General features: G+C 35.5%; 1 protein-coding gene across 2 annotated transcripts in view; it reads left to right on the top strand.

The window, feature by feature from the left end:
* The window catches only part of WDR25 (WD repeat domain 25), a 119180-nt gene extending 105969 nt beyond the window's left edge, over positions 1-13211 (top strand). For both annotated transcript variants that reach the window (XM_067555169.1, XM_067555171.1), the window contains exons 5-7: positions 8289-8459; positions 9276-9416; positions 9824-13211. In XM_067555169.1, the coding sequence (XP_067411270.1) occupies positions 8289-8459; positions 9276-9416; positions 9824-10045 (534 nt within the window). In that variant the 3' untranslated portion in view covers positions 10046-13211. The remainder of the gene's footprint in view (positions 1-8288; positions 8460-9275; positions 9417-9823) is intronic.
* The last annotated feature ends 1261 nt before the right edge of the window (positions 13212-14472 follow it).

Genomic DNA, 14472 nt, shown 5'->3' with positions numbered 1-14472 from the left:
TGTGTAGCTATGCATGGCAGTGAAAGGCTCTGGCAGTGGGGAGGCAGAGAGGAAAGGCTCCAGCAGCAGGGAAGCAGTGGGGACGCTACATGGCTATTTTTAGCAATGTAAATGTAGGAGACACTGCTTGGACTTGTAGAGAGCCATGCAGGGTACATTCCTTAAGGTTATGGCATCCGTTTACTCTACTTGCCTAAGCCATGCTCGCCATCTACTTTATATCCATGGTAGGGGGCGTGTAGTGTCTGTACTCTATACGCTGCATTAAGCATACACATAGCCTGTGAATGCGGGACAGAGCCTTGGCTCTGCCTACTTACATTTCTCTGGGAGCAGCGGAGTGGTATCTGGGATACATCCTTCATGCTTCCTTGAATATTAGGTCCACAACTGCCACCAGTCTTTATCCAGCCTTGCAATGATGCAATGGAATCCTTAAACAGTCCTGCTTCACTGCATGACCACATAAGCACTAGTCATAATCTAGCCCTGCATTTTGTATAATGTATATATCCTAAAGTTCTTACAGTATATAGGAGCATAACTAGAATTAATGGGATGAAATTCAGAGGGAATATTTAGGCTGAAATATATAACCAAAAAACTCTTCCGGACAGTGAAATGATTTAGGCTGTAGAATAGTCTCCCTAGAGAGATGATGGAAAAAGTAATGTTTGGGACTTTTAAAACTAGACTGGACACAACTCTAGAAAACCTACTGATGAAAACAATTCTGCATTAGTACAGGAATGGATGGAAAAACAATAGATCTTTTCTTTCCCCTTTCTTTCTTCTTTGCTTCTATAAAATAATACATCATTACGCTTTTGCAGTTTGTCGAATCATCTTTAGCTATATGTGCAAGAGAGAGATATTATTCATAGCATATTGTTATTACAGCTTTCAATGTTTGAGTCTCATTAAAGAACAGTTAAAAGCTAATACATTTGTAACGTGCAAATACAGTGCAGTTTCCTTGGAAACATTGTAGTACAATTGCTTTATGTTAAGCCATATTCATTTTAAGAAGTGTGTAATTATGAGCCTGTATAAACTGGTGGAAATGGTTTTGTACTCTTGTGGTTTCTGTAGAAACAGCAAGAATATAATCCTATTCAGATCAGATTGGGTAGAAAAATGTAATGTTTGTTGTTTATAATTGTGATATTTTGAGAAAAACAAAGATTATTCCTCTTTCAATGACAGAAATCTGTATTGATTCTGTGGATAAGATCTTCAAAGGAAGGTGGAGCAGGGGCATTTGCTCATGCATAATAGTATTTATGTATAAGTGTCTTAATATACACAGTGATCCTCTCTGCATGTGAAAATACGTTTTGTATTGGGTACAAAAGGTGCATGCACAGCACTGAACTATTTACTAGGAATAGGGAGGGAACATATGGTGGAATAGCTTGTAGGATCAGAATCTTAGGGCTTGTCTACACTTGGAATTATTCGATAGCTGTTCCTGAATAACTCCTTGTGTAGACAAGCCCTTAGTTATTAACGCCTTAAGATGCAACTTGTATAAGTGCAGAATGAAATGTTGCTTTATGGGTCCTCCCATTACAGCATTCTGTAATGCATCAAATAGGGAAATAAAAATATTCTTTCTCCATCAGTTTCATTTTCCTTTTCAAAGTAAATAATTAAAACTTGCCATTTCAGGATCCTCATCGAATCTCAGACAACTAAGTTTACTTATTTAAAAAAAAAAAGTAAATTGTCTCCATTTTTTCTTTGTCTCTGTAACCTACAAACATTTTTCTGTAAATGTCAGATTAAGCATTCAACATTTTATCAACATGTGCACATTTTTAAAAGTATGCTTAACATGCCTCAGTAGTCAAGACTTTGTCTCTCAAAACAGAAGAAAATTGAGAACAGCAGCAAAGAGTGCCTAATCAGAACAGAAAAGCCAAAATAATATATCTTCAGTGGCATACAGGAAAGCCCATCCTGGGCTTATGGTGCAGTATTCTAACCCAAAGGAACATATTTTTATGGGAGATAAAGCTATAGAGTTTCTGACCTTTCTTTCCATGACATTACCATCTGTTTCAATCATTAAAATTACCATTAAAATTCATTAGATTAAGAGAAACATAAATGGGTTTGTCATTTGTTCATTTGCTGTTATAAACTGCTCCATTCTTAAATGTCTTAAATGTACATGAAAGGTTAGTAAGGGAAATAGGATTTTGCAGCCACAACAAAACATAGGAAAATGTAATGTTGATAAAGCATGATTGAAATGAAACTTTTCACATTATGAGAATATATCATTTAAAATGTGCTAAGGTAGCATTTCATTTGTACTTAATCATTTGACACAAATTATTTATGTTGTTTTGGAGAAAACTCTCATATACTGTGCAAATTAACTTTCTCTTAAAGTGAAATGCAGTTTATTTGTATTAGTGTAGCATCTAGAAGCCATAGCTGAGATAAGGGCTGCATTGTGCTAGGCACTATTCATACATTTAGTAAAAGACAGTTATTGCCCCAAAGAGCTTACAGTCTAAATTGGCAAGACAAAGAGTTGGAAAAAATAATTTCCCTTTTTACAAGTAGGGAATTGAGGAACAGAGAAATTAAGTGATTCGCCCAAGGCTACACAAAGAGGTTGTGGTCGTGCTAGAATGTGAACCCAGATCTCTCCTAAGTTCCAGAGCAATGACTTAACCAGAGAAACATCCTTCTTCCTCATTGCTTGCCTAAAGTCTGAGTAATTGGACTTTATGAATGTGAAATGCACATAGGCTGTGGGGTGGCCATTCTGGGGCCAGGGTGTGCAGTTCACTTTACTTGAGGCTTGGGCTTCTTAAAATATCAAGTATCACTGTATGTTATGCATTGCATATACTTCATGCAAAGAAATTCTATGGACCATCAGTACAAAAATAAGTATCTTAAATTCAGCCTTATTAAATGCTATTCATATCACCAAGATCATTAGAATCTATTTAAAATTGCTTTCATTTGCTTAAATTACTCTTCCTGAAGAATGCCTGCAGCCCTGAACTCTGCCTTAGTAAAGGAGTTTCATCATCATGCTGGATTTTGTTGACATCAGAAGCCATTTTGACTGCCTTTGAAAGAAAGTCTTTTTTTGTCCAGAAATGTTAGACTGAGCTAGTGGAGTGTACATTTTCAAAGGCTTATGTATAATGAACCTGCAAATGGAAGAGCAGCAAAAGCCTTTATTAACAAATGAAAAATAGCAGGGTAAGCTAACTGACATTTTGCCTAAACAGGTGTCCTTAAGCATATAATGAATTAATGGTCTAAATTAGAACAAAACAAGTTTAATTATGAGTGCACATCATAGCAAGGATATTGAAAAGTAAATAATTGCAATGTATGTATATACCTTGATCCCAATTACAAACCAAAATATTATTTCACTGGTTGTCAGTTGCTTAGTCTAGTGATTGAACAAGACTTCTTAAAGTAAAAAAGCAGCATTTTGTTAAGTTTTTTGTCTTTGTAGTCTAATTATAAAAATTACTTGCATATTTTATATATTACCATATTCTATATTACATAGTTTCACTTTTTGGCTTGATATTTTTTTAATCTGGTTGAAGAGGGTAATGCCCTTTCTCTGTCAGCTATCTAAAACTCTAGTCCTTTTATTTACCCTTGAGGTCCCATGTCATGTTTGTCAATCTCTTGACTTTCCCCTTAGGGAGTGAAAAAGCTGCCACTACAGCACTGGTGGCTTCTCTTGTCTTAAATAATTAAACCATCCAGACTAAATATCAAACTTGGGACTCGTGACTTAATACTGGAGCATGCAATCCCCATAATTAAGACTCTTAGCATTTTATTCCAACACCATTGTATTTGCTGCTGTCCTTATATATATTGAAAACTCACTGAGCATGCTCTATCACCAGCTTCCATCCTGATCACACAGCAGCTTTCTCTAGTGACACTTCCTTTAAGATATGTGGTATCACACTCGTTGCAGAAGCATTGGCAGCTGGAATCGCCTGCTAGCAAACTCACTATACAATATGCAACCTTGCCTTACACAATACTCAACTAATACATATTAATACACAATGAACAATTTGACAATAAGTCTGTTTTCCAAGACTTTCAGAATGCAGTAGCTCAGAAATGGTATTGTGCCCTGAACTACTGTAAAGGAATTTAAAAGGTAGAAATGTAAGCAGGCTTGAGTGCACATCTGAATTTTTGAAAACAGCTTCATATGTGTTTTCATTATGTACAAAACTCAATGAGTAATTAAGATACAGGGCCTTAGATTTAAGTTAAATTACTCCAGTTTTACCCTGGAGTACCTGAGATTAAAATCTTGTTTTATATTCTTATTTGGTGAAAGAAAACTTCTCAGTATTGCCGGTTGAACACAGTGATGATGGTACAAGTTTGGCAGTGAAGTAGTGAACTGGCATGCTAGATCAACAGTCAGAACTGCTTCACACTTTTCCCTTTTTAAGTTTGGTCCTGCATTAGCAACCCATTCCTGGGAATTCTTGGGGTTGTTTTTATAGAATCATCAAATTTTAGTTTCACTATTATTTCCTGAGTAAAATGGTAGTGTTTGGAATTGAATTGCTGTTCAGAGACCAGTAAGCCAAATCATTTTGATGTGAGGGACTAACTTGTTGCTCAGTGAGATTTAAAATCAGATTGCCTCTCTCTTTTCTGGCTACTAGAATCTGGTCCTGACTGCCCAACTGAGAATTCCCTTGCCATAGTAAAGCTCCCAGCTGATTTAAAGCAGTGTAGCCTGCTCTTATGCCAACTAGCCCTTGCCTCTGATGTAGGGGCATGTTGGGAGAGGTTACAGGAATGGGATAGAGTTTATGAGGAATGGATTTTGCTAGCCCATGGCATGTGTCCCCAAAGATAAGTGAGTGATTTTCCTAGTACAGTGCAGAGAGGATAAGAGGGAAAAGTCAGGTCTGTTTGTAGTGATAGAGTTGGTGGGTGTGGGGAAAGAGAGCAGGAACACAGACAATTTTTGCAGTGCACAGTTAAGCTTGTGGTACATGGTTTATGATGGTTGTTTTAGTGGTGAGGTGTGTATCTCTGGGTGGAAGAGAGGGGGTATGTATTGTTAGGTGCCTTAATTTTTCATCTTTATACTTCTGTAGCTTTCCATTAGGCATGTTATATATAGATCAATCATTGTGGACACACAGTGTAATGCTTTTGTATATTTTATATAGAATAGAAGTTAAAAGATAAAGGAGTTACTTGGAAAATGTGTGTCTACTTAAGAATAAAGTGATAGAGCTGTTGCCATGTTGCTTTTGTCTTTCTTTCTGAGACAGATACCAAAGATTACAGTGCTGGAGAAAGAATTAGCTCTGTAGCAAGAGATTTTGATTTCACAAATCCAGTTTGAAGGGCTGGAAAACAGGAGAAATCACACAGCATTTTTCATTAAGTAATACACATAGTTGTATCTATTTTTTATATTGACCAGTGAACATGTAAAAACTGACTAATAATGGCAATTTATTTAGGGGAGTAAATAAATACTGTATGTCCATTTTAATTATTTCCCCACTTTTTGTCCTTTCTCATTATTTAAGGGACGGTATCTTACCATATGAGTCCCAAAATGTATGTAAAGAAAATTCCATGCAGCATTGTTGGAGTATGCCATACTTAAGTTCTGTACAAATATGTATATATGTACGTTACACAAAGGCTTCAAACAAACGTGTTATTATGACCCAAATAATTGTTTAAGTTAAAACTTATGTCACTTTTTTTTATCGTTATTCAGGATTTTCATTCATGGTCCTCTTCTACATTGATTAGCCTTTGTCCCTCCTTTCAGCCCCCTTCTTCCATCTCTCTGTTCTGTGCTTCTCCATTCTGTAATCTTTCCTATTGTCATGGTTAGAATTCGACTCCTCTTGAAAGATTCCTGTTGCTAGGAAACTGTCTCTTCCATTTCCTGTGTTATCTGGATGTTAGAGCGCCCCTTTTGCATTAGTAACCTCCTGATTCTTTATTACATGTTTTTCCATTAGTTTAAATCATTCCCAGTTTTGCTGCAATGAAAGATTCCTTATATTTTATAATTCGCCATTCAAAAAGACAGTTACAGTATTTAGGAATTCTGAAAAATATTTTTTTTTTTTTTTTTTTTTTACTCCTAACAGTTTACCTTCTTTTGTAACAATGTACAGAACTATCTATGCATAGTTTTCACAGAAATATAAAGCAAAGACTATTAATATACAAATATCACTTTAGGCTTTAAAAAAATCTAATTGCTTTGCCTATTGTACAAGATTCCTAGGAATTTAAGTTTGAAGGGAACATATTTACTTTTTCACAATCTAAAAAGGCAAGTGCTTTTCACACCTGTGCATTGTAATGGTATGAAAAAGCAAGAGAGGTGGCATATAGGATTAGAACATTGTAATGCAACTCTTTTGTAGGTTTCTGACTCTCCAGACCTTCCCTGCATGTTTCAGCAGCTGAAGACAGGATTTTAGATACCTTTACAGTGCTTCTCATTTCTGCTGGAGCACTTCTGATGAATTTGCCTTAACTAACTCCTAGGCAGACTATTCTACTGATTGTCACTGCTGTCAGATATGGTTTCCAGGTAGCCAAGCAAAGCTGACAAATTCTAAGAATAACAAAATTATGCAATAACTTACTGTCAGGCGTCTCTGATATAGATTTTATCTTGGAAGTGAGGAAAAACAATCTTACTGTAATTGGAAAATCAATTCCATATCCCACAGATGCATAGCATGGCTCCTGATATATTTCTTTCCTCACAGAAGATAATCAGTGTTGTAATTATTTTTTTAAGAAATACTTCACATTTTAGTCTAGTTGTTGCAGTTCTGAAAAATACAGGTATTTCCTTTATTGCTGTGAAGCAAATAGTCTTCATGCTGCTGTGCTATTGGATTGAGGACCTTTGCGTGAAAGTCTTACTCAAAGCAATGGGACTATTTGTCTAGAGTCTACCACATACCTTTAAGGAAGGAACAGTAGCATGAAACTAATGGAGGTTAGAGGCTTATGTGCCTTCAGAGTTGCAAATAAAATTCCCAAGAGCAATTAAAAACATATCCCTTTGTTCCTCAAATCCATTTTCACCCAAATTAGGTCTCTCATATACCATATCCAGGAACTCTGGAAATAGTAACATTGTACTGGATTTTTCAATTTTTTCTGTGGTTTTCAGTACAAAATAGTAGTCTGATAATACAATTCATGAGATGTGTTTTCTTGTGTAGAAACTCATTAAACTCTTTTATAGCAGCAGCAGCCACCTCTGGGCACATTTAACACAATTAAAACAGTTTAGCTATATATAAAGTATTAGTGGTGTGAGGTAGACACCAATATGTTCCACCAATGGATTGAGAATAATTCTCAATAGTTTTAGAATTAGAATTTAGAAACTCAATAGTTTGAGAATAGTTTTAGCCCTGGACCTATGGCAAGAGGCACTATAAGTTATGGGAGCAGTTTACTTCCATGTATGCTGGCTCTGCACTGGACTGATTGACCCTCACAGCTGTTGGGTCCAAGGAATCAAAAGGGAAAGGGTGGAAAGAGGGGACTGAGGAGTATTTTTACCCCAATGAGTTGTATCCTCCTCTTAACTGACAGCTGTCAGCCTCTATCTCCATAGGAGTCATCAGTCTCCACAGTGATCACTTATTTGGGGAGCAGTTCAACTTGTCCCTTGGAAGGCAGTGCTTCCTTCGATGCCGACTGTGAACTCTATTAGTTGATGGGGGGGTGGGGGTCACAGATGCTGCCCTTAGGAAGAGGGTGTGGTGGGGCCAGCTTAGAGGGGCTCTTGGCCCTCGACGTGTGTTGGATTCCACAACTACAGCACCTGAGTACTCTTTGCTGCAAGAGCTAATGGTATGGAATTTAACACTAAGTTTATAAAATAAAGTGATGCTAACAATACTTGTTGCCATGAAAAGAGACTAATTTCTTAAGATGTTTCTTAGAAGTTTATAAGAAAATAGTGAAATACTTCCTTTTCTATAGTGTTTAATTTCTGATTGTGTGTTATTGAAGAAATATTGTATGACATAACAATGCTTCATTGATAAAACAGATATAACACTGCTCCATTTAAAAATACTAGTGGGCTACTCTGTTATCCTTTATCTATATTTAAAAATATGCTTTATGGATGTAATGAAATACATGAGTTTGTTATAATACACTAGTCACCACTTTAAATGCTCTCATTTACAGTGTGAAATATAATTTATCCCAGCATAATGGGTGTTCTTGTGTCATAGGTGATAAAAGTCTACAAAGCAGCGGTACAACAGACCTTGGATGTCCTTTTTCTTCCTGAAGGAAAAGAATTTCTTACAAGCACGGATGCAGTAAGCCGGGACTCAGCTGACCGTACGATCATTGCATGGGATTTCCACAGTGCTGCAAAAATCTCCAATCAGATTTTTCATGTAGGATTAATTCTTATTATTATTTGAATTCAGATTTAGTATATTACATTGAGCAGAGTAAAAAGCTTTTGATTTTTCCTAAACTGCTGTGAGTTATTGATCAATTTTGTTGCAAGTAGGGATGAATGCAGCTTATTAATAACAGTACCTCTGTATGATTTGAAACAAGTCATTATAATGTTACTGTGATGTGTAAAATGCTACTTACTAAAAGGCAAGAGCTGTTTTTATATTTTAGCAACTCTTACTTATTCTCTGTAACTATAAGTGTGAAGTAACCTAGAGAATTATGAGTGCCCTCCTTAGAAAAGTATTTGTTTCACTGCCTATTCACTGACACTTGAGCTAGGTTTAGACAGGTACATGGTTAAAAATGTCAGTGTGTCCTGCCAACTGCGTACCAAAGTATTTGCTATATTATCATGTTTCCCTCTTCAGTACCTTTCCAAGGACAGCAGAAGTGATGTATTTGGGGTGATCACAAGTGAAGGACTTTATCAAAAATGTTTGAGCAATAGCATGGTATATGCATGTAAACACATAGCAAAGGACAATAGCAGAGCCAAATTGTGCTGGCAAAAAAGTTACTTTAGCAAACACAGGTATAGTATTCCTTGCAATATGTAGCAATCCAAGCAAGTAATTCCTTTACATGCTGAATTGTTAATTCAGTTTTACAGGACACTTAGTCCTTGCTTCCTTTTGGCTCTTTTCCATCTTCTAATCATTCAGATGTGTCACATCTACAAAAGACTGCCTGGTTAATTTGAACAAGACTGTATTTCAGGACTGTCAATCCTCTCAACTATTTTTTAGGAGCGTTATACCTGTCCAAGTCTGACTCTGCACCCTAGAGAATCTGCATTTGTTGCTCAAACAAATGGAAACTACATGGCGTTGTTTTCTACCCAACGACCATACAGAATCAACAAAAAGAAAAGATATGAAGGGCATAAGGTATTATTCTTCACTGGAAGCTTAAAGTATTCAAGACTATAAATAAGATAATTTCTGTTCTCGTAACATGTCTACTGATACTGTTGATTTATAAACAATGCTAAACATTGATTTGCTTCTTTTCCTTTCTGGTTTCCTGTAATGTAGTTAATTTAGAATGATACACATTTTGAAGACAGTGGAGTTTAAAATAATTGAAGACGTGAATTGTTAATAGTTTTACTAATTATTGATTGAACAGTGCTAACAATTTGAAGTCTTAGTAAGCCTGTCTTAATAAACGCCTGGGTAAATAGTTAGAGCATATTGTGTAAGAGACTTTTTAATACATTGATGTATTTTCAGGAGGTTATATTAAATTTTCCTAATTACCATCTTGATTTACACTTATTCTTGACTCTTTACAGGTGGAAGGATTTGCAGTGGGCTGTGAATTTTCTCCAGATGGAACACTTCTAGTGACAGGAAGTTCAGAGGGCAAAATATTTTTCTATAACTATCACACTGCTAGAATCATTCACACTTTTTCTGCGCATAACCAGGCCTGTATGAGTGCAACTTTTCACCCAGTCCTTCCGTCACTTCTTGCAACATGTGACTGGTCTGGAGATATCAAGATCTGGCAATAATAAAACAGCATTCCCTTTCAGACTGAATTCAGCTACTCCACACTGAAGACATGAGTGCTGGTGTTTCATAATAAATAAATCAGTGTATATAATTTGAATTTTTCTTATATGAGGTAATCTGTCATTTTCTATATTCCATCCAAGGCTTCTAAGAGTAGGATTTTCAAAAGTCCTTATTGCTGGTCTAACTCTGGAAGTCAATGAGAGTTAGGCTAACACTGAGTGTTTTTGAAAATATCATCTAAGTTTTAAGCTTAAATTTGTTTTTACCATTTGATGCCTAATAGGGGTAAAAAAGCAGGGTTAGTGGTAAATATGAAATTATGTGAAAAATTAAAAAAAACACATTTTCACATCACTGCAAGTCTGTGCACCTCCAACTCTTACTTTCTTGCTGCTCTTAGTCAGGTTAACACTGGGGTCAGTGCTCAGGAAGAATAATATTTTACATTTATAACAGCATTTTTCATCCCAGCGGATCTCTACTTCCATGCAGTTCAGGTTCACCATGCAGGAGGAATCTTCTCTTAAAGGGCAAAGGAAAAGGTTCTCCTCTTTTACAGACCTCTGTTAATTCTTTAAGATATTTATCACTAGTTATATGATTCTTCTCTGGCTGGTGTAAATTGTCATAGCACCATTGAAGTCAATAGAGCTATAACAGTTTAGACCAGCTGAGGACCAGCTGCCCCAAAATATTTTTACATAGCCAACTTATTGTATGAGAGAGAGAGAAAATTCATCTTATGCATTTTAGTATCAGTCTTAACTGTGACTCACAAGATATACTAACTCTAAGCATATACAAATAGATTTAGAAGTTATCTTTATATTGTGATGATTATGTTGAAAAGATAAATATGTCTTGTGTGTCAGTTAAGACTGCTACTAGAATGTGTGAGATGAATTTTCACATATCAGTATTGTGGTTGATGGATTTTAATTTATTTTTTTAAATGACTAGGCTTTTTTATGGCAATGCTGTAGTTTGCAGATGTGTTATTATGTGATCTAACTCTAAATAAATAAAGTATTTTGCTTGGGAATACCAACTAGAAAAGAAGAGAGCCTATACCACAAAATAAAAGGGGGGAATCCCTTTTCTGATGAGACAATAACCTGAATTTCAAACACATGGTGGTCAAAATTGTCGGTAATTATGCCACATAACCACATCTTGCTATTGGCTAACTGGAAAAAGTCAAAGGAGGTAAGAAGGGGAGCATCCCATCACTTTTTGCCTCTAATTTGATTGTTGACGTCATTGGCATATCAAAGCTAGTTTTTTTCCTACGTATTATATTATTTCATTCTATGAAAGAACTTTATTCAGATACTGGTAATATTGTAGTTACATATTAACCCATGTATATTGCTGTATCATAGAAATGTAGGGCTGGAAAGGATGTTGAGAGGTCACCTAGTCCATCCTCCTCTACACTGAGGCAGGACCAAGTAAACCTAAACTGTCCATGACAAGCATTTGTCTAATCTGTTCTTAAAAACCTCCAATGATGGGGATTCCACAGCTTCCCTTGGAGTCTATTCCAGTACTTAACTATCCTTATAGTTAGGAAGCTTTTTCTAATATCTAACCTAGTCTCTCTTGCTGCAAATTAAGCCCATTACTATTTTCTTCAGTGGATGTGGAGAGCAATTGATCAACCCTCTCTTTATAACAGCCCTTAACATATTTGAAGTCTGTTATCAGGGCCCCCTCTCAGTCTTCTTTTCTTAAGACTAAATACACCAAGGTTTTTTTTAACCTTCCTTCAGAGGTCAGGGTTTCTCAACTTTCTCTCCTCTGGACTCTCAAATTTGTCCACATCTTTTTTAAATTGTGGTGGCCAAAACTGGAAATATTTCATATGTACATTCATAGATATGTATGTTTGTAACCTACCTAAAAAGTCTTAAAATAAATATATAGATAGTGTGTATATATGTATATATTTAGGTATTTAAATGATCTGATGCAAAGTAAGACTGAGCATATGATATGTATTCATTCAAATAGCAAAGCATCTACTTACAAAGTGAAGCTAAATAAAATGAAAACTCAATCAGTCACTGAACTGATGAAATTATTAAACAATTAGTCACAACACTCTCTTGTTGAGCTCTGCTGGAATCAAGGTGAACTGAAATACTTTTTAAATATGTATAAAATCTGGATTCATTAAGCACCAAGTCCTCCTTACCTTTCCCTACCTGCATGACTAGTCATTGGGACCACTCACTTGAGACAGACAAGTAAGATTTAGCCCTGAGAGAATGTGGTTACAATTAAAATTTTTAAAAAATATATACTTTTTATAATAAAGTATAATAAATTGAAAATAATTCATCCTTTTATTTTTCCACCTTGGATTGAGTGCAGGGTTCTGTGTTTCAAATGCAAGAGTTGATGTCATCATTGTCACCTATAGTGAGCACAGCTTTATTCATAGATCTTTGTCTTAGACATTTATAATATGCTCATCACTAGAGTATGTAAGCATTTTTGAAGTTAAGGCTGGCACCAACTTTTGCAGTCAAAACACAGTATCCTACATTCAGGACTTGGTTTACTTTTAAAATGTATTAATTTACAATATTAGTCTCATGCCTTTATTCTTTTGAGCCATAATCCTCCAAAAATGATCCAGGCCTGTGTGGAGTCCCACTAATTTCAGAAGGCGTCCACATGTGCTTTGCAACATCAGGACTGTAAGGTCTTATCCTGTACCACTGAAGTCAATAGGAGATTTGCCATCAGCAAAGATTTGCCATCCAAAACAGTTAGTATTCAGTTTTATACAGCATCTCAGTTCCACCTTTAAGGTTTGCATGAGCTGTTGGTCTTGAGAGTCTGTTTGTGTTGTCTATTTTTCAACAAGAGTGTTAAGGTGCCCAGAGCAATTTGGCACTCTTGTGTTGTTAATATGAATCAAAAGACAATACATCAATCTAGTGTTATCTTTGGATGTCTTATTTTGGACATGATATCATTTCCATCATTCTTCATATTGCTTAGAATACTGCATACCTTTATTATAGAGGAACCAATCATAACTCCATAGATAAGGCTGAGTTCCATTTTGCAGAAATTTAAACTGTTATGCATCTAAAATATTGTGTATATTCTCCAAACTTACAGCATTTACTCTGAGTACAGAGTGAATATTCTGAGAACTTGCAAATAAATCCATTACTTTGAGTTTCAATTAGTTTTAAAATGATTCCTTTGAGAAATTTAGCCTGTCAGTCTTTTTTGTCCTGAATTATCTTAATAATAGAATAACACAGATTCAGACTTTCCATATTTCATCAAAATCTGGTGCATATGCTATATTTGAAAATAGATCGTAATTAAGATCGTAATGATAACTAATGGTTAAGAGCAAATAGGCTAAAACGGATCAGTTCAACAACTCAGGTAGCTCTTAAGCAGGGCCATTATAACATCAGAGGTAATTCCACCAATCTCTACTCTTCTTCTACAACTAATTTACATGCAATAGCTTTATTTATTGTAATGAGCTAGTGGAATGAGGGACACTGGAGAAGTGCTAAGAGTTCTGATTGGTAGATTGAAGAGTACTGACACTTCGGCTAAGTAAAGATTCCATGGCAGCTTGCTAGCATATGCATCAGTGCTCAAAGGTTCACTACAGCGCTGCTGCCTCAGCTTCTCTGTGCACCAAGGCAGCCCTACTGTTTGGGAAAACAGACGAGTGCACAGAAAGCCCTTTGAGGCCAGAGTCATTGGGACCCAAGGAATGGATTCCCTTCACGTAGCAATGCTCTCTCTAATACCATCCTCTAAACCAATACATTAATGCAAATTAAGGACCATATTCACCAGTACACTGAGATTGCTTTGTGTTGCTCTGGTGTACTGGTGAATCTGCCCTTTAAAGTTAAATAAATATATATATATTAAGGTTGATATTAAATACCTGAAATTATTAGAAACATTTCATAGTAACATTTGTTTTGGGTTTTTTGTTTAACGTCTATGTATGACATTTTCAATAGTTTTTGAAAACCAAGGATGTTTCTAAATGAAAAACTGCATTAATATCAAATTGTCAGGATTTCATATACGTAATTTAAGGATAAAAATATTACAAATGTTATAATTATCCCAAACCCAAGCATTATAAATTCAGGAAGTTGAAAGTTAAAGTTACACTTAAAAAAATTTGATGTATGAAATACACAAGGCATCTATGCAATTTTAAATCTGTCTTGTAGGTACACCATGAAGAGAAAAATGTAGGAAAACGTTGTCATTAAAATAAATTTAATTTAATGTGGAACCAGAAACACTAAAATGCCTTAATTTATTTATACAGGGTGCAGCTAAGATTGTTTGGGTGCCTTAAATGTGCATTTCCATAACTTAACATGATTTATTTTAAGTGTAATTTGAACTGAATTTC

This window comes from Emydura macquarii, unplaced genomic scaffold (assembly GCF_026122565.2).
Source record: "Emydura macquarii macquarii isolate MOO-44397 ecotype Brisbane River unplaced genomic scaffold, CSIRO-AGI_Emac_v2 contig_1551, whole genome shotgun sequence".
In the NCBI taxonomy this organism is placed as follows: domain Eukaryota; kingdom Metazoa; phylum Chordata; order Testudines; family Chelidae; genus Emydura; species Emydura macquarii.
This window is presented reverse-complemented; position numbering and strand designations above follow the sequence as displayed.